The sequence below is a fragment of the Lycium barbarum genome, chromosome 10, assembly GCF_019175385.1.
Source record: "Lycium barbarum isolate Lr01 chromosome 10, ASM1917538v2, whole genome shotgun sequence".
Taxonomy (NCBI): domain Eukaryota; kingdom Viridiplantae; phylum Streptophyta; class Magnoliopsida; order Solanales; family Solanaceae; genus Lycium; species Lycium barbarum.
In genome coordinates this window covers 4,469,050-4,489,483 of record NC_083346.1, presented here as the reverse complement: position 1 = coordinate 4,489,483, position 20,434 = coordinate 4,469,050, and the positions used below count along the sequence as shown (strand labels likewise).

The 20,434-nt window shown below is 33.6% G+C and overlaps 2 protein-coding genes across 3 annotated transcripts; both read left to right on the top strand.

The window, feature by feature from the left end:
* Positions 1 to 2,763: 2,763 nt before the first annotated feature.
* Positions 2,764 to 11,345, top strand: LOC132615360 (kinesin-like protein KIN-14R). Its single transcript, XM_060329958.1, has 19 exons — positions 2,764 to 3,082; positions 4,653 to 4,951; positions 5,082 to 5,253; positions 5,356 to 5,426; positions 6,095 to 6,278; positions 7,432 to 7,541; positions 7,657 to 7,756; positions 7,833 to 7,919; positions 8,006 to 8,182; positions 8,264 to 8,537; positions 8,633 to 8,794; positions 8,901 to 9,116; positions 9,227 to 9,264; positions 9,380 to 9,543; positions 9,644 to 9,895; positions 10,022 to 10,087; positions 10,192 to 10,266; positions 10,344 to 10,415; positions 10,560 to 11,345. Exons 1-19 carry the CDS (start codon positions 2,890 to 2,892, stop codon positions 11,109 to 11,111), a joined length of 3,264 nt encoding a protein of 1,087 aa, XP_060185941.1. The 5' UTR covers positions 2,764 to 2,889; the 3' UTR covers positions 11,112 to 11,345.
* Positions 11,346 to 13,753: 2,408 nt separating this feature from the next.
* On the top strand, positions 13,754 to 16,508 carry LOC132615260 (HVA22-like protein e). 2 transcript variants are annotated; one of them, XM_060329827.1, is made up of 5 exons: positions 13,754 to 13,900; positions 14,451 to 14,477; positions 14,592 to 14,714; positions 15,122 to 15,371; positions 16,247 to 16,508. In XM_060329827.1, the coding sequence occupies exons 1-5, from the start codon at positions 13,854 to 13,856 to the stop codon at positions 16,265 to 16,267; spliced, it is 468 nt and encodes a 155-aa protein (XP_060185810.1). In that variant the 5' UTR covers positions 13,754 to 13,853; the 3' UTR covers positions 16,268 to 16,508. The 2 variants fall into 2 exon arrangements, with proteins under 2 accessions (XP_060185810.1, XP_060185811.1); XM_060329828.1 differs by lacking the exon at positions 13,754 to 13,900 and adding an exon at positions 13,988 to 14,090.
* Positions 16,509 to 20,434: the final 3,926 nt, after the last annotated feature.

Below are 20,434 nucleotides of genomic sequence, written 5' to 3'. Positions count from 1 at the left end.
TATTGATTTTACACAAGAAATAGAGTATTACTAAAGTTTCAATGGCCAACTTTTTCATATATCATTTATATATTATTTTAGTGTTATTTAATTTTTTTTTTAAAAGTGTTATTTATATTTATGTATCGTGCAAATTTATTGAATATCTCATAAGAGATAATTTTACTCATCTCGCAAATCCTTATATGATATTGCTATTGATGTTGGATTGTCTCTACTTCACGTATACTCCCTTTGTCAATAATTTTTTAAGATTTCTTAAAAATATTAAATAATTTATGTCTCGTGTTTATAAAAATTGGAGTATAGTTTTTCCTAGTTAACATTGCTTGGAATCTTAAATAACACTCAATCTTGGTCAAACAAAATCATCCAATACAATCTATGTGTGATTTGGTTTAGATTACATCCAACTATATTACAACACTGAATCAACCCTAATATTTTCATTTAAAGTTCCCAAGCATAAGAGGTTTGAAATAGGAAATATGACTATGGCTCAATAAAATTGACAACTTGATCCAATTTACTAGTGGCACTGATATCATATCCCTACTTATAACATTAACAAAAGAAAAAACCTTAGAAAGAATTACAAAAATCATTCTTTGGGATTGAAGTATTTAATCCACCACCAAAGGGTGAGGTGGATGAATAGAATTCCTAAATCCTTAACCAAATTCTAGTTCAAGCGAGTGATTTATAAAAATGACCTTGAAGGAGACTGATCTTGAACTTTTGACCTCACTTGCCCTGTGGGCAAAACTTCAAGCTCATCAAGTTTAGACTTTTGACCTTTAAGATTTTCCTGTGGAGGGAGTGATTTATAAAAATGACCTCGGAGGAGACTGATATTGACTTTTGACCTCACTTGTCCTGTGGATAAAACTTCAAGCTCAATAAGTTTTGACTTTTGACCTTTGACCTTTAAGATTTGACAAAGATCAAAAGTTTAAGACTATCCATTTTCAAGGTCATTAGATGTAATTTCTCGGGGTCGAGCCTCAAAATGAGAAAAAATCTTATAGGAAACATATTTTTCTTATTGGGTCTTACGTAAAGCGAATCCCAATGGGTTATTCGCACAAATGCCTCTATTTCGGGGTGGTCTTTAATATTTTCTCCTCATTGTGGTCTTTAATTTTTGACCTTCAGCGCTTTTGGCATGGGATAAACTGGATTTCATCCGGCATAATTACCTTTTATCTTTGGCATATGGATTATAATATCCCATAAGTTATGCTGGAAAACGCAAAATTTCCAACATTTAACATAGGGAAAAGGGTCAAATCTACCCTTCTACTTTATTTTATTGGCTAACTTTGCCCTCCGTTAGCCAAAGTAGTCAAATATACCCCTCTGTTAGCCAAAGTACACAAATATAACCCGCAATGGATGGAAAATCCCAAATCAATCAAAATTACCCTTTTAACTAGAAAAAAACCATGCCCATCACTTAGACTCGGTCTGACCCACAAAATTATTTCCACCCATTTATAGAGCATCACATTTATGATCAGGTTCTTTCCACTAATTTGTTTTCATTTGCTGGGAACTTTTATATGTCCTGGGTTCCATTTTCATCATCCAAATGGAGAAACTTGTTTGGTATTTTATAAAGGATCCCTGATGACCAATAATTGATGATCCCGTTTGATCCCTTTTCAGCGAATTAACTTCAGTCAACTTCTTGTTTATTTTATCCGTAAAGTTAGTTTCTAAGTAATTAATACAACTGTTCTTCCGTAAAATACCAAACAATCGAGGGTATACTAGGGTGGGTGGAAATAATTTTGTGGGTCGGATCGGGTCTAAGTGAGGGGCATGGTTTTTGTTTTTAGTTAAATGGGTAATTTTGATTGATTTGGGATTTTCCATCCATCGAGGGATATATTTGTGTACTTTGGCTAACAGAGGCGTATATTTGACTACTTTGGCTAACAGAAGGCAAAGTTAGCCAATAAACTAAAGTAGAGGGGTACATTTGACCCTTTTCCCTTTAATCTGAAAAAATGGATAAGTTTAGATTTCGTTCGACATAGTTAGTGTTTAGATTCAGCATATCTATCATCACATCCACACAAGTTATGCCGAAAAAGTCGAAAATTTCAACACTCAACACAATATGAAAAACACGATACAACTTATGTCGCATAACTTAAGTCCTACAGAACTTGTGCCGACCGAAGCATAACTGAATATTTTCATTAAATAAGCAGCAGAGGAAAAAATTAAAGGCCACAGATATAAAGGCAATTAAATACCAGTCCGTATGAAGGTCAATCCTTGCAAAAAACTGAATTCGAATCAGTCGAAGCCCTAATGCGGGTACCAAATACCCAATATGTAAAGCCAAAAATAAGCATTTTTTCGTGCGGAATGCCCTTCAAAGGCACTGGTCTTTAATTTTGCCCCTCAAATTGGTGGTCTTTAATTTTTGTCCTTCGCTAGAAACCCCTTGGTTCCGGATTCGAACCTCTGCTTAGTCAATAATTAAAAAAAAAAAATCGCAAAACAGAATTTGCCTCAAACTCTCCCTGGTCAGACAGAGTTTTGCTACCTTCTCCAGGCAAGGGTATTTTAGCGAAGGTCTTTCCCGGACCAAATTTAGCCAAGGACTTTCCTGGCCCAATTTAAGCCTGCAGCAAGGATACATTCAAGCCCAAAACTCAAATCACATTGGACTTTCCCAGCCCAATTTAGCTAAACCCAAAAGTTGACCCAGACTTCAAAAGTAACGGTAATCATCATTTTCCTTTCCTTTTTTGAACGGTCACAACATTGAAATTTGAATAACACATTTCCGCCAGAATTACCCAAAACAACACTCTTTAAGTTTTTTTTTTCAAGATTCTTGGATTTTCAGACACCCATTTACAACATATTTCCATGGATAGCATTCAATCAAACCCTTTTCCAGATTTACCCATAAATTTCGAATGGGAAACACCCTTAAATCAAGAAATGACAGCATCTGTCATGGATCAAGATGATGAAAATTTTCAATTTTTAGCCGATTCGATGGTCTGTGACTCGGGTTCAAGATTAATCCCAAGTGGGTTTACTAGATCTAGCTGTACAGGTTTGTCAAAATGAGATCTTACTAAATGCAAAATTACATCTATCATGGGAAAAATGGGGATTTTCAGTTTAATTTTATGTTCAATTTTTTTGCTGAAAATGAACTTGCCCATTAGCGAAATCTTAGTTTGAGGCCTTAATATTATATATTTGAATTTTTTTTCTTTTAGCTTTATAGACAGTGGCGGAGCAAGGATTTTCACCGGGGGTTTAAATTATAAAAAAGTATATATATAAAAATAATTTTTACCATGGGCTCTACCTGGCTCTGCCCCTGCTTATTGATGCACAGATTTTAATTAAGATTTTATTATAATCAACTTCTTATAGTATTTTTATTTGATAGAATATACTTAGTAGAGTATTATTTTCTAATTATACAATATCTTCTGGAACTTTTCATTCTAAATTGAGTCTAAAACATCAATATGGAGCTAATTAGCTAAAGCAGGTATAAAATCCGATGTAAAGTGAAAATCAATTCAATTTGAAAAGTGAATATGATTAATGAAACATGAAATAGTTTCAAGGGTAAAACTTCCATGGTGTTTATACCAAACTATAGTAATTTACCATAGTTAAGTCATCAATTAAAGTCAAATTTGATTTTAATAAATTATAGAATATTTAAGATAGAATCTCAAATGTATACTCCCTCCGACCCAAAATAAGTGTCACCTTAGCAAAAATCATGCCAATTAAGAAATCAATAAATATAATGTGGAGTTTACTAAATTACCCTATTTATTAGATGTTTTTTGAGAATTGAGCAATATTAAAGAGGACTGCTTCTTTAATGCTAAGGGCATAGTTCGAGACACTTGCCAAATTTTGTCTTGAATTTCTAAGGTGACACTTATTTTGGGACGAATTCTTATTGCTAAGGTGATACTTATTTTGTGACAGGGGGAGTATACTATATGGGGCCTCATATATTTTGGGGCCTAAGGCAATGGCCTTAGTGGCCTAGGGGTTGAGCCGCCCCTGCGGATACGTCCTTTTACAACTTACAATTAACTAATTTATTGATAAAGGAGTTTAGTCAGTCATAGTTGTATGATTTGGGCTTGCAGCTTAGTCTATAATTTGTAAACAAAGGAACTTGATCTGTAATTATTCGGGACAATTTGTATGAAAAAAGATAGCTTTTGCTCTTTTGTTGGACGGAACCTATCTTTAAGAAGGAAGCTAAATTTTCTCATTTTACCCTTAATCAGATGAGTTATACCTATGGCTTATTTTAGACTACAAGTTTCAAAGTGTTCCTTTCTTTCTTAAACTCCGTTCCCAGTCGAACACATTCACATAAGTTGGGACGGAGGGAGTATATTCTTTTGGGAATACGACTCGATATAGGTTGATCATCCTGCGTATGTCTTTTTCCTTCCTGGCCCTTCAGAACTTAGCTTAACTACTAAAAATTGTTCTTCTGTTCTTCAAAAAAACAACCAAAGGAGATATTATAAATTGTAATGAAATAATTCAATGTGTCATTCACATTTTCTTTTGTCCTTTGAGGCAACTATCATTAACCTATTCGCTCACATTTGTACGTTGTTTGTTGAAATTAGAGGACGTTGTGCTTTTTGTTAATGCTGGATCGGAGGCTTCAGTAGAGTTGGATTCCAGTCTGAGCTTTCAGGCTGATAACTTTTACCAAGGTGGAGAACCATTTCAAACGGAGGAGTTCATAAAGGAAGGCGGCGAACATGCTTTCGTTTACCAGACAGCAAGATTAGGAAATTTCTGTTATCGGATCGACAATTTTACACCAGGAAATTACTTTGTTGATCTTCATTTTGTCGAGATAATAAATGTAAATGGGCCTAAAGGAATGAGAGTGTTCAATGTCTTTCTACAAGATGAAAAGGCAAGTTGATTATGTATATTATATGCATATTTATGTGTACAAAACGTATACATTTGCTGGCTATTTTGTTAATTAGATCGCCTGTAATTATCTCTTAAATTTTGAATTGTAAAGTTGTAACAATATGCAGGTTTTGTCTGATTTCGACATCTTCTCTGTTGTTGGAGCCAATAAACCACTACAATTAGTTGACTCAAGAGTTTCCATCAAAGAGAATGGGATACTTGAGATAAAATTTGAAGGAATTATTGGTAGTCCCGTGGTTAGTGGGATCTGCATAAGAAAAGCTCCGAAAGCGTCAGGTATTTCGCTATTTGCCTCTAACTATTTGAGTAATTTGTTGAATGGAATTAAAAGCGTTTACGAAGAGCTAATTTCTGTAACTATCTTTGATTGAACTTCAGCTTCTCAAGCAGAACATGACCGTCTTACATGCAAAAACTGTGCAGCCGAGATAGATATTCCATCAGCACAGGTATGACATAATAGGTGCAGATATCCTTTACCACTAAGGGTGTGTTTTGGTATGAAGGAAAATGTTTTCTCGGAAAACAAGTGGTTTTCTTACTTATTTCTAGTGTTTGGTATGTAAGCAACAAAATATTATCCCAAAAGTATTTATATATGATCTAGCAAAACACTGTTAGGATGGAATGGGGTCAGAGGCGGATCTAGGATTTAAACTTTTGGGGTTCAACCTTTTAAATTTTTTAGCATTGAACCATTATATTTCTAAAGTTATGGGTTCATATCTACTATTTATTGTAAATTTTTACATATAAATTTGTACATCGCATCAAAAGTTTTGAACCCCAAATCATAATGCTCCATCCGCCCCTGAATGGAGTGGGGACTGGGGACTGGGGGGTGTGGCGGGGGGTGGGATGTTTGGGTGGGTGGGGAGGAGCCAATGAACTTGGAATGTCAGTTGTTGAGCTTGTTTTCCCTACTTCCATTGTGGAAGTCATTTTCCTCATTCTTAAGGAATTTGCTTTCCTAGAAAAAATATTTTCCAAAATATTTTGACTAACCAAACATGGGAAACTGAAAAGTATTTTCCAGAAATATTTTCCTCCTTACCTAACACACCCTAAGACTATTGAAAATTTAATGTCTTTTTCTTGACCACTTGGATGAATGCAGAAAAAGGTGGCACGATTGCAATCAATAGCCAAGTATGAGAAAAAGATACAGGAGCTTGGTGAATTGTTGGAACGCAAGACAGATGAATGTTATCAATCTTGGATGTCTTACACTGCAGCTAACCAGCAACTAGAGAAGGTTAGGATGGAGCTGGACAATAAGACATTTCATACCTATTCACTTGGTAAGGGTTGTAACTATGAAACAGCAATACTAACTTCTATTTTGTTCAGATATTTTTAGTGGGAAATAGGATCGTATATGATTCCGAGAACTAATTCAGGGATTCTGTTGTAGATCTTGAAAATATTACCAGAAATATGTATGCTGGCGTTTGAAGTGGTTGTACAAAAACATTTCTTTAAGGGCATGTTTGGTATGGAGGAAAACAGAAAATGTTTTCCAATTTTCCTTATTTGGTTGGTCAAAATGTTTTCAAAGACATTTTCTCTAGGAAAATAACAATAACAACATCATACCCAGTGTAATCCCACAAGCGAGGTCTGGTGAGGGTTGTGTGTACGCAGCCTTACCCCTACCTTGTGAAGATAGAGAGGTTGTTTCCGATAGACCCTCTGCTCAAGTAAAGCATATAAAAAAAATCTCCTCAAAAATAAGGAAAATGACTTTCCTAATGGGAGTAGGTAAAACAAGTTCCATAAGTCTAAGTTACTCGGACTCTTCGAAAGTGTTGCTGCACCCGTGTCGGATCCTCCAAAAATACACTACTTTTGCCGACACGCACCCGATGACATTTTAGGAGAGTCCGAGTAACTTAGCCATAAGTAGCATTCCAAGTTCATTATCTCCTCCCCACCCCTAACACCCCCACACCCCATCCCACCACCATATGTTTTCCTAGATTACATATAAATGCTCTTGGATAATATTTTTTTTGCTTACTTACCAACCACTAGAAAATAAGTAAGAAAACAACTTATTTTCCAAGAAAACATTTTCCTTCATACCAAACACACCCTAAATGTCAATTTTACTAGTAGGATCTTAATTTCTTGAGTTGAACATCTATTATAGCCTTCCAGAAAGGGTGGTTTTTTCAAGCGATTTTTAATTCCTACATTATGATTCTTTTTCACTTTTACATAGATCTGCTCTTTAATACATCTTAGTTAGATTTCCTATGTGGTGTGTTATAGAATAATTCCTACCTTCTCTTTGTACCAACATGAACTAGTGATGAAAGAAAAAGAAAGCCATTTGCATGCCAATTTCCATAGATGGAATATTGGAGAAACTACTGATTTGAGTTTGCTATCTCTATGAAATTATCATTTAGTTTCTGAAGAACAATTTGAAACAACGTTAACCTTTAACAGATCAGAAATTTGAGAAGCAAGCTAAGACTATTACAGAGATCTCAATCAAGTACGAGTGCGACAAGAATAAATGGCACATGGCGATCAATGATCTCGAGATGAAAGTAAAGGTACTTCCAATATTTCTCATGAAAATACAGTAACAGCTTTGTAATTTCTTTGAGGTTATCGATGTATTCTCACAGTATAAATGCATGTCTGATATTCTGGAAAAATACCATACAGATTATGAAGCAGGAGCACGCCCAGCTCTCTCATGAGGCGCATGAGTGTGCAGACTCAATCCCTGATCTGAATAAAATGGTCTTTGCAGTTCAGTCATTAGGTTAGTTTGGATTATTCTCGAATTAAATAACCTGACATTGAATGTGGACTGAACAAATCTTATTTGTAATATGCAGTTGAGCAATATGAAGATCTTAAGATGAAGTACAACGAAGAGCAAGCAAAGAGAAGAAAGCTCTTCAATGAAGTTCAGGAGGCGAAAGGTGCAATGTTGTTCTATTGAACATTTCATTAAATCAAATAATATTTCCTTTTTGTTTACTTATTCACGGTAAGCCATCTTTTTCAGGGAATATCAGAGTATTTTGCCGCTGCCGTCCATTAAGCAAATCTGAAGTGTCAGATGGATGCTCAACAGTTGTAGATTTCGATGTCGCCAAGGATGGAGAACTTGGAATCTTAAATGGAAGCTCCATGAAAAAGACATTCAAATTTGACCGTGTCTACACACCAAAAGATGATCAAGGTGTTCCCTTATACAAGCTTAAAAAAAAAAAAAAATAGAAAAGGTGTTCTCATTCTAATACTTTTCATCGTCTTTTAACAGGTGTTGTCTATGCCGATGCTTCACCGATGGTTATTTCAGTTTTAGATGGTTACAATGTGTGTATTTTTGCTTATGGACAAACGGGAACAGGCAAAACATTCACCATGGAGGGTACAAAAGGGAACAGGGGAGTCAACTATCGGACGCTCGAAGAATTATTCAAAATTGCAAAGGAGAGGAGTGAAACATTCACCTACGACATATCAGTCAGTGTGCTTGAAGTCTACAATGAACAGATCAGGGACCTATTGGCTCCACCGACGACATCAAAAAAGTAAAGTTTTGTCTTATATTGGAGCCTGTGGCTTCTGTTCTACGAGTGACATTTTGTTAATTAATTGAACTGTTAATTTTGTGGAATCATTTTAGGTTGGAGATAAAACAAGCTCCGGAAGGGCTTCATCACATTCCAGGACTTGTGGAAGCTAAAGTAGAGAACATAGAAGAAGTCTGGAATGTGCTACAGACTGGAAGTAGTGCAAGGGCTGTTGGATCCAACAATGTGAATGAGCACAGTAGCCGTTCTCACTGGTAAATTAGATTGAGTTTCTAATTGGTCAGTTATTGCAAAATTCTCACTGATTTAGTCAGCCAAAAATGACTATTTTTTCGGTCAATCTTTTTCAAAATTTTCCAGCATGCTTTGTATTATGGTAACAGCCAAGAACTTGCTCGACGGTGAATGCACAAAGAGCAAGCTTTGGCTTGTGGATTTAGCTGGTAGTGAGAGGCTTGCAAAGACTGATGTCCAAGGTGATAGGTTGAAGGAAGCTCAAAATATCAATAGGTCACTTTCAGCTCTAGGAGATGTGATATCAGCTTTGGCAAATAGAAGCAGCCATATTCCATACAGGTAAGACGCGATCTTTGCTGTCTGTAGTTTACATATTTTTTCTTAATTTGTCTGTAGGTTACAGTTGGGTCATTGAATATGCATCTTGACATTTTATTTTTTGTCACCAGGAACTCCAAGCTGACACATCTACTCCAAGATTCATTAGGTAATCAAATAGTTCAAATTTGGTGGCCAAATATCCATAGTGTTCAAAGCCGTAAGATATCTGATTTTCAAAGTTCATGTTTAAGTTTGAACTTTGAGCTGGGTCTGTCCTGCAGGTGGAGATTCAAAAGCCTTGATGTTTGTACAGATCAGTCCTTCTGATAAGGACTTGAGTGAAACTATAAGTTCATTGAACTTTGCTACAAGAGTTAGAGGAATTGAGTTGGGTCCTGTAAGAAAACAAGTTGATACCGGCGAGCTCCAAAAGTTGAAAACAATGGTTTGTAGAATGTTTTCCTAGTATTGTCCATTTATATGCCTACTCAACCACTTATTATAATCCTCTCTCCTTTTTGGTTTTTGTTCTTTTTCGGTGGCAGCTTGACAAAGCAAGGCAGGAAGCTAAATCCAAAGATGAATCCTTGAAGAAACTCGAGGAAAGCCTGCAGAACTTAGAGAGCAAGGCTAAAGGGAAGGAACATGTTAACAAAACTCAACAGGACAAGATTAAGGAACTGGAAAGCCAGCTCAATTTGAAGATATCATTACATGGACAATCAGAGAAACAACTTTCACAGCTTTCAGAGAGATTGAAGGGACGGGAAGAAACTTGTGCTACTCTGCAACAAAAGGTTTTCTTTAATCGAATCATATTCAACTTACTTACACATGATGATTGAGCTTTGTCCTATGATCTATGGTTAATACCGTAATGCTTGCATATAGTTCTGATTTTACTTTTGTATCTTCTGATAAAGGTCTCGGAGCTAGAGAACAAGATGAGGCAGCACCAACAAGTTGAGTCTGAAAGCCTCAACAATAAGGTTCTTTCAATTGACTGATATAAGTTTTGTTTGCAGAAGTTTTATAGGAGATATTTGAACATTTTGAATATTACAAGTTATTTGTTATATGCACATAAAAACAGGTCAAGGATCTCGAGAACAAGCTGAAAGAGCGGGAGCAGGAGTTTGAGTCTCAGTCTGATATCCTTCAACATAAGGTTCTTATTCTCAAGCAACTTGCAGTTTCGTGTAGAATTTAGCAAGAACCTAAAGTGACTATTTCCTGATTTTTCAGGTTGATAAGCTTGAGGAAAAGCTGAAAGCAAAAGAACAGAATGAACAGGAGTGTATTCTACTCCGTCAGAAGGTTTGTTGCTTTTATCTTCTGTAATACTGACATTTCAAGAGTGAAACATAACATTTTTTAAGTGCATTGATGGACTTGATTTTTTCCTAATAAATACCAAAACCGTGAGAAAATGACAATGTCATGTACTCTTTATACTTCCAGATTAAGGAACTTGAAGACAAGATCAAGGAGCACGAACAACAGTTGGCATGCATGGTTACAGATTCTGATGCAAAGTCTTTTAGATCGAGCCCACATGAAAGCAAAAGTTCTAGCAGAGAAGATTTAACAAGAGACATTGAGCAACGTATTTTGAAGACCTCAAATACTTTCAATCACCAGGCAAGTCAGGTGGGGTCTAATTTGCCGAAGGGAAAGGACTCCATCCAACAAGTCAGACGAAAGCGGTTGTCAACAAATAGTGAGACAGAGAACAATGGTGTTTTACCCAACAGGACTGAACAGGATTACCTTCAAGAGGCGAGAAGGAAGCGATTGTCTAAAAACGGTGAAGCAGAGAAAAACGCTTCTGCCATATCGGTTAATGATAGAAGGACCAGGCAATCTGATCCCCCTAGACCATTTGCAAGAGTAACGAAGCCTACTACAAGTACCGTCAATGCTCAGAGGCCATTGATTCGTAACAAGACGAGCAGAGAGCCCGTTCAAGGAGTTAAAGAGAGGGACACAAAGAAAAGGATGTGGACAAGATAGTGTTTGAACAGAAACTAAAGAAGCCAACTTGCATTCTGTTGTCTTCACAGCTAATTCAACTTAATTTTAGTGTATGTTTGATTGGTTTGTGGTGCATTATGTATATGCTATTTTAGTGCAGCTTGGTAGATTACTGTATCTGTATGTTCTAATCTACCTACATATTGTATCTCATTTTAAGATTGAAAAAAGAAGTTGATGATGATGGATCAAAATGAATGTTGTTTCTTCTAATTCTTGCAAATAATCTCCTTCCTAAAGAAAAAGTTAGAGGAAATAAGCGAATTATAACGCAACTCATTCAAAATATAAGTCAAAATAAATTGAGTTGAAATTTAGAGTTGGAGGAAGTAAAGGGATAGAATTCAACTCATTCAGAATTTTCTTTGATCAAAGTGTGTTGAGAGATGAATGAAATCTCAAAAGTTCTATCTCAAAAGTTTGATGGTTAGCGTATTATACTTTTTATTTATGGGTCCAAATAGACACCCTAACGCGACAGTGAGACTGATTAGGTTTGAACCAATTTAAACAAATTGAGTTTAGACGAATTATAACTTAATTCGACTTGACTAAGTTTGAAAAAGTTGATACATCGTGAGTTGATAATATTAAATTGACAATCTTACAAAATCTAAACAACTATGAAATGTGATGTAAGAGCACTTAGTGTACCTTTAAGGGTCGCCTAATGGCTCTGTTTATGAGGTAATCGAACTAAGTAACAATCGATTTTAAATAAGATATCGTTTCATAGAATATATTCTTTTTTCTCTCTCCTTCTACTTGATAAATTGAGCCGACAATAAAAATTATAATCAATCAGTATAATATCTTTTCTCACTTAGTTCGCCTTTTAAAATTGAAGTTTCACTATCGCTAATCTCCGTATTTTTATTTTTTTTATGATCTCCAGCTCTTTTAACCACTAATCTCGTTCTTTACTGGGTACCTAGGCGAGCCCTTCCTACTACATATTCAATTGCAACAGATACTCTTCTATTATACTACACTTGATATAAGCTCAGATTATGAAGCCCCAATATAATTTGCCGAACACTGGATAGAAAATAAAAACAAAACACATAGTGTAATGTCAATTAAACTAGAATTCTTTAAGCAAAAAAAAGAATTAAACTAGAATTCAACCACTCCTATCAACTTGCCCCTTTTTTTTTTTGGCTTGGGCCCATATGTGACTTCATCATAACCATGTGTAGGTTCTGTATGGACCTTGGAGTAAAGCACAATTGCAATGATTATGAGGGCACACACGATTAATCGTAAGTCTCACGGCATTAGTGAAATGTGGTGTGAGATTTTTCGGGCAATTTGCAGGACTATCCTTCGGTGGTCTTTAATTTTTGTCCCGACTGATCTTTAATTTTTATCCTTCGTTAAAAAAAATTTGATTTTGAATTCAAATCCCATTCAGTTAAAAATTTTAAAATAATATTCACAACATAGAGTTCAAAACTCTGCCTTAAGGTAGAATTAAAGTAGAGTTTTGGTCATAAGGCAAAATTTGCATATTCTGCCTTAAGACAGAATGTTGTGAATCCAAACATCTGTCTTGTGATTTTATTTTATTTTTACTGAGCTGGGGTTCGAATCCACAATCTCGAAATATTAAGCGAAGGGCAAAACTTAAAGACCACTAATTTGAAGGACAAAAATTAAAGACCACCCCAAATAAAGGGCAATCCGCGTAAAAAAAAATGAGATTTTTCTACGTAGATTTAAATTTAGTCAGGTCCTAATAAAAGAACCAGACACCAAGTGAAGAATTTTAAAAATTACAAACTGCTTACATTAGAAAGTATTGAGATAAAATTACTATAAGCTAATTAAATTAATTTATAAATGATTTTTTTAAATTTAATTATCATTCTCAACTTATTACACTTGTGACTAATCAAATATTTTTGATAATCCGTTCACCCTTCTCCTTGCAAATACTTTCTCCGTTCGCTTTTACTTGTCAAGTATTCTAAAAATAAATTTTTACTTTTACTTGTCACTTTTAGCATATCAAGAGAAAATAATTATTTTTCTATTTTACTCATATATTAATTACTCACTTCAAATTATTTTTCAAATTTAATAAAAATATGCATCAATTAATATGTATATATTGATAAATTATATACTTTATTTATTATTTCTTAAGAAATGTGTAAAGTAGAAGTGAATAAATAATATAAGTGCTTTAATTGATTAATCAATTAAAATGTGGTTTACTTTTTAGATTTTGGTCCCTCCGTAATCTTAACCGATCTGGCCGGTGCTAAACTTAGAATACTAGTTTTTTTTTTTTTTTTTTTGTCGGTTAGAAAAGAACACTAAGTTAAAGTAATACTCCCTCTAGATAAAAAAAGAGTATTTACTCAGCTGTCTCTAATTAAACAGGCATAGATATTTAATTACATAACACTTAATAGGGATAACATATTAAAAAAAAAAATTGATTTGATAAGTGAATATTTTTTTAATTAAAAAAAAATTAAGTAGACACTTTTTTTTTTTCCGGAGGGAGTCTAACCCATTGCCGACCTACCATCACACATTAGTGACACGCGTCCCTATGTCATTTTCTTGTATAACCTGCTGTCCACACATATAATGACCCTTTAATCAAATTATAAATGACGATGTATTTGTCAACTTGATTTTGTCTTTCATCTTTCTTCTTCTTCTTAAGGTTTCATTTTCATCAGAAGCAATTCAGTTTCAAGAGGAATTATGGGTCATTTTTGGACTTTGTTTTGTCATCTTCATACTCTTGCCGGGTATATTTTACTGTTTATATATTTGATTTCTTTGATTTGCTATTTTACTGCTTTCTCCGTTTCATTTTAAGAGTTTAAGTTATATATAGTTTTAGTGCAAAAAGAAAGTTATACTATCACTTCACTCAAAAAAATATGTAATCTTGAGAATAAAACGGATTGTGACTTAAGTTACATACATCGTTAGAGCGTAAGTCCATCCATTTATCTTTATCTATTGTAACATGTAATCTATTTTATTTCAAGGTTACGTATTTCATATTTTAGAAGGTTTATCCGTAAATATCCCCTTTGGATGGTCTGATAGTATACAAAATTTCTTATATTGACATCTTATATAACTTAGATTCTTATTTTATATAGTTATACGGCTGTGTTTGACTAGACGTTAAATTATCGAAATTTGTGATCTTAAAAATATTTTATTAATTGTAAAGGAAAAAGATTAAAGTTGAATTGTTGTCAACAGTGATATATAGATTAGAACAGAGGGTTTAGTATGGTATATTTTTAGATATGATTTATTTTAATTTTGAACTAAATATTGCAGGCCAGTGACGATGTTGCTCTATCCTCTGTAAGTGTTTTAAGTTGTTCTGTTTATGCTAAAAGGTTTTATTTTTTTTCCCCTTATATAATCATTTTTCAGGATGATTTTTCATTTGTGTTTTTTGGGTAATTTATTGAGTAGGTATGCATCAGTAGTAGCAATTGAGACTCCTGACAAGTTGGATGATGAACAGTGGCTTGCTTATTGGATTTTTTATTCTTTTCTTACACTTATGGAGATGGCCTTTCAACATGTTCTTGTATGGTAAGTACGTGAGCTTATTTAACTATTTTGGAAAATAAAAAAATTAAATACTAATTTTTCCGTCTCAACTTATTATGTACATTATTCCTTTTTAATCGGTCTAAAAAATGTCATATTACTATATTTAGTATCCCACCCATGGATTACACTAAATATGTTATTATTGTTTTTATATTTAGTATTAATTTGATTTTAGACTGTCCATTTAACTTTAATGAGATGATTTATAGCTATATATTTCTTTATGACTTGTTTTAGATTACAAGTTTTAAAAACATTTTTCTTTCTTGAACTCCAAGCACGGTCAAACACCGTCACATGAATTGGTACCAAAAGAATAGGAAATATGGAGATTTTTTTGTTGAGAAAACTGATTCATCATTTTTTAAAATTTGGAAATGTTATAGGATACCAATATGGTATGACGTGAAGTTGATATTTGTGGCATGGCTAGTGCTGCCTCAGTTCAGAGGAGCTGCTTTTATATATGATAATTTTGTAAGGGAAAGGATAATCAAGAGATATAGAGAACCATCACAACACCATAACAAGTCTCCTAAAGGCAAATCCAAGACAGAATCATCACAACACCATAACAAGTCTCCTAAAGGCAAATCCAAGACGACAAAGTTTGTGCACTTCATCACTCCCAAAAAGGTATGTCCAAGCAAGTGATTTGAGTTCTGATATATGCTATTACTACCAAAAAAATATTAATTCACAAAGCAATATATGTGGGATAAAAACTTCTGATGTTCACAAGTAACTTGATTTGTGAAGCTACAGAAAATTAAATTAAACAATAGGGTTTTGTTTGGTATAAAGAAAAAAATGCTATTGAGGAAAATGTTTTACTGGAAAATAAGTAATTGTTTCACTTACTGGTGTTTGATTAGTAAATAGAAAATATTGTCCGTGAGCATTTATATATAATTTCGGCGAGCAATATAAAGGTAGAGGTGGAAGGTAAGGGTGGGTGAGTTGAGGGACTTGGGGGTAGGGTAGGTGTGTGGGTGCTTGGAGACCATCTGTTTGAAATGTTTGTGAAACTCGTTTTTCCTACTTTCATTGTGGAAGTCACTTTTCTGAATTTCTTGAACTTTTATTAAAAAAACAATTAAAACTTTTGACCAACAAAATATATGTTTGCAAAACTCTCAGTACCAAACACACCCATAAAATCATGTTGTGAAGGGAGGTCGGGGGTTAAATAGTAGGAACATGTGATTCTTAGAGAAGGTTAGTCATCAAGCAAAGTTAGGTAATGTTGTTGTCATTATAATTAAACTATAGATCAATTACCAAATAAGTAAACACGGAATAGTCATTTGTTTATGTACGTGCACGATTTTTTCCCTCCCCTTATTCATCCTGTTTTTCTCTTTTTTGCTTATTATATAATAACTCGTATGATCTAAACTAATTAAAACATTTTACGTTAATAGGAATCACAAAAACAATTATTTCTTATTTATCACATTATATTAATCGCCTTGATCAGTTTATTTACTAATAATAGTTTTGTGGAACAGGAAGAGCATGAAGTTTACTGAAGAGTGACGACTCATGAAGTGCCACAACACGGATTAACTAACTATGTTAATTAACAAGGATAATATTATTAAGTAGTTGGCTTTTACCTTAATGTATGATGTGCAATTTTTAATTTGCTCCCTCTTTGTAATTTTGAACATGAATTAAACTTTGCACTATAGACAAACCTACTTTGATCAGTGATATATGTGAGTGATGTCAATGTTTTAACAGCTTATATACATGAAATTGTGTCTTAAAGTTTTGAGTTCCACAATTCAAGTTTGAACTATATGTTCAAATTTGAATTGGTATTCTTATATTTCTACTATATTATAAGAGTGGGTTGGATCGTCGTCCACCCACTCTTCTAATACAGTTAAAATAAAAAATTAAGACGGGGCTTACTCTTTTATAATAATAGAAATAAAAAAATCAGGTGGGGTTCACGTGAAGAAGTATGAGATAATTGTCAAAAAAAAATTAAGGCGGGGTTCACGTGAAGAAATAGGAGATAATTTTAAAGAAAAAAAAATTAAGGTGGGGTCTGAAGAAGTAGGAGATAATTGCCAAAAAAAAAAAAGACATTTAAATAATGATAATAAGTTCAGAAAATGATAAAAGTACGTTTAGAGAAAAATTTAAAGAAGAGAAATTCATGAAAAAAGAAATAACAATCTAAATTAACACAAAAATTGCTAAAGAAGTCATAAAATTAAAGTTTAGACACATTAGTCTCACACAAAATTAAAAGATTTAAAACTTATACCTTTAGGTAGAAGTTTAGACACATACGTCTCACACAAATAATGAGGAATAACATCAAGAATACGAAATATAAACGGTCAAGAAACGTATACACATATTTTTTTTAAATGATGAAGTTGGTCTATACTTAAAAATTTAAGATTACAACAGATGCTAACACATGAAAACGTTTTTCAATGTTGTTGAGTAGAAAGAGATGGTGGCATGAAAGTTAGTAGGAGAAGGTGTATTTCAAATCTTTCAATTGGAGAACCAAACCAGGAAAGTCATATATGGGAGAAGCGGACTAAGTAAAATAATTTATTGATATTTTTAATTAATTGAATTATAATACTTCTATAATAAAAATTTCATAATTATATTACTAAAAGGTACTCTCTCTGTCCTAATTTATGTGACATAGTTTGACTAGGCATGAAGTTTAAAAAAGAAAGGAAAGACCTTCAAAACTTGTGATCTAAAACAAGTCATAGATATTTGTGTGGATTTAAATCATTTCATTAAAGGTAAAAGGGGAAGTTTCAAGTTAAATGATTTTTAAACATAAAAATATATCATTCTTTTTAAGATAGATTAAAAAGAAAAGTGTGATACTATTTTTTTGTGTTACGCCTGTACTAGCACGGACTTTCATCATCTAGTATAATAATAAAGATGGACTTTAAAAAATTTGCATACCCTAGTTAAAACTTAAATTGCACCCCAAAAAATGACTATTTGTGCAATTCTACCGTTTACCTTACAAGGGACAATTTGCACGACTTCCCTTATTCGGGGGTAGTCTTTAATTTTTGACCCTCAGATTGCTTGTCTTTAATTTTAGCCCTTCTCCTAAAAATTTATGGATTTCAGATTTGAACCTCCGCTTAGTCAAAAATAAATAAAAAATTGCAAGACAGAGTTTGAATTTCGCAAGGCAAAATTTGTCTGCAAAACTCTACCTTTGCTACCTTATAAGGCAGAGTTTGCTACCTTAAGGTAAAGTTTGCCTTCAGGTATAAGGCAGGTACAATTTGAATCCGAAACCCTGCCTTGCGAATTTTTTTTAATTTTTGAACGAGCGGGGTTCGACCCCGGAACCCATGAATTTTTAGGTGAAGGCCAAAAATTAAAGACCAACAATTTGAGGGACAAACATTAAAAACCAGTGCCTTTAAAGGGAAATCCGCACAAAAAAATGCCTTACAAGCCTTGGAAGCTTGTACTTTAGAATACATTTCTCGAGACACATTTTAACATGATAATAGAGCCAATAAAGGTTTTGGATTCGAGTTTCACGCTGATTTTTTTTTTAAATCGCATGAGCTTCACAAATGAATAAGAATCAAATCTTCACATGAAAGACTTTTTGAGATACAATATAATTAAGTAACTAAATATACTGTCATTTGAATGTTTAAATGAGATGATCGCACACACAGTATGACACTCATGTCATCTTAAAGTTTAAATTATACTCATGAAAGAATGTTTTCTCTTTATCTTGGACAAAGTAGGTCAATGGTCATGCAATTTGCACAATCATCCTTATTCGGGAGTGGTCTTTAATTTTTTACCTTCGCCTAAAATACCTCGAGGTTCTGGGTTCGAAATTTGGCTCTGTCAAAAAAAAATTGCAAGGTAGAGACCCAACTTTTATAGAATTCCAGTAGAGTAATTTTTTTTTTTGCCTTGAGGCAAAAAAAATAAAAAAAATCTGCCTTATAAGGTAAAAAAATCTACCTTATAAGGTAGACTTTTCGCGAAGTTTTGTCTTGCGAAATTATTACTGAGTGGGGGTTTGAATCCAAAACCTTGAGATATTTTCGACCACTTTTTCAAGCGAAGTAAAAAAAAAAAATCAAGACCAGCAATTTGAGGGACAATATTAAAGATCAGCGCCTTTGAAGCACAATCCGCGCAAAAAAAAAAATGATGGTCATTATAGCTTAAATAAATCGAGCATTGTGCTATAGGGCCAACAAGGCGATCATAAGTATTCCCCTTCCTTTTCCCCATTCCTCAAAATTTTCAAATTACATTAGTTGACCATTAAGTTCATGGATTTACAATTTCTTTTTCTTAGACCTTAGATAATATTTGAGATTTACACGGTATGCCCTTCTCAAAAAGTTAATAGCATAAATAACACAACTTGTAAAGCATGTGGAATAAATAATTTACAAAGTTAGGCACATAAGATCCAGTTACAGTTATTTTATCCGCCCGAATCGGATTTTTTGAGGAACGTATTGAGAGAGAATTGGATTTGGTTAGACAGTGTGTGGTTGGTAAACAAGGTGACTCAGTGACTACAAGTTAAACTTCAAGCGCACCAACCAATTTAAGGCCTCAAGTTCAACACAAGGCCACAAAAGCTCAAAAGTTGGGCCTAAAATGATGAAGCACCCCTTTAAGGAAGCATTGGGCTTCAACGCTTGAAGGAAAAAAGGTTGTACTACACAAATAACCATTTTTAGGACTCCTATTTAAAGAAAAGCCAAAATTCATAATATTTTTAAAATTTAATATTCTAGAATCGTCTTCAGATGTTCGGGTTTTAAATTTGAAATTATGGTTTGAGAAATTCAAATAGTCAGGTCTAAAGTTGGGCTCTATCAAAGCGAAACTTCTGCCTTTTGAATGAAAGTTCAAATTCAGACATAAATTTAGGCTCTAATAAATGCCTAATTTTTAAACCAAAAGTTTGAAATTGAAAGGTTATAGCAAATGCAGATAGCGAAAGAGATGAATCTTCTGAACCAAAAGTTTGAAATCGAAAGGTTATAGCAAATGCAGATAGCGAAAGATATGAATCCGTTGTTAGGAATCATTAAATCCTATAAATGATTGTTCGGATATGTCGTAGAATTTTTTTGAAAGACAAGAATCAAATAATTTTCTGTGGTGGAACAAAATATTTCTCATCTTCCCCTCAAATAGATTTTTTTTTTTTTTTAAATGTTTCCAAAGGAATGTTGTTATGTTGTATTTAACATTTCAGACTAACCATTGTATATGAACTTAGATTTTGATAGAGTCCCACTTCAAACCTTCAATAAGTAGCAGTGGCAACAGGTTCTAAGTTTACTAAAACTAAACTTTAAAAAAATTCTTAGAACTTGACATGATTTAAATAGAGGTGCTACAAGAAATTATCTAGTGTCGTTTCTACACGAAAAATGTCAAAATGAGCAAATAATCACTTTTACATTGGTGATCAAAATTTCGACATCTCAAAACTAGTCATCATCTAGTCACTCTATATAATGCAAAAAAAAAAAAAAAAAAAAAGCACTGACAAATGTATTCGTGCCTAAAACACGAAAAAAAAATCAACACGATTTGTTGGAATTCAAAATTTCTTACGGGTGAAGTTCCAACACAATATGCTCGAGTTTGAAAGTTGTAAAAGTAAATTTCCTGCATACTATGCTAGC

What these genes read in the sequence shown, in the direction of transcription:
- LOC132615260 (XM_060329827.1), top strand. Translation starts at nt 13,854, where the DNA reads ATGGGTCATTTTTGGACTTTGTTTTGTCATCTTCATACTCTTGCCGG. An exon ending in CATCTTCATACTCTTGCCGG is followed by an intron (nt 13,901 to 14,450) that starts GTATATTTTACT and finishes TAAATATTGCAG; the next exon opens with GCCAGTGACGATGTTGCTCT. An exon ending in ACTTCATCACTCCCAAAAAG is followed by an intron (nt 15,372 to 16,246) that starts GTATGTCCAAGC and finishes TTTGTGGAACAG; the next exon opens with GAAGAGCATGAAGTTTACTG.
- LOC132615360 (XM_060329958.1), top strand. Translation starts at nt 2,890, where the DNA reads ATGGATAGCATTCAATCAAACCCTTTTCCAGATTTACCCATAAATTTC. An exon ending in TCTTTCTACAAGATGAAAAG is followed by an intron (nt 4,952 to 5,081) that starts GCAAGTTGATTA and finishes AACAATATGCAG; the next exon opens with GTTTTGTCTGATTTCGACAT. An exon ending in CTGATATCCTTCAACATAAG is followed by an intron (nt 10,267 to 10,343) that starts GTTCTTATTCTC and finishes CTGATTTTTCAG; the next exon opens with GTTGATAAGCTTGAGGAAAA.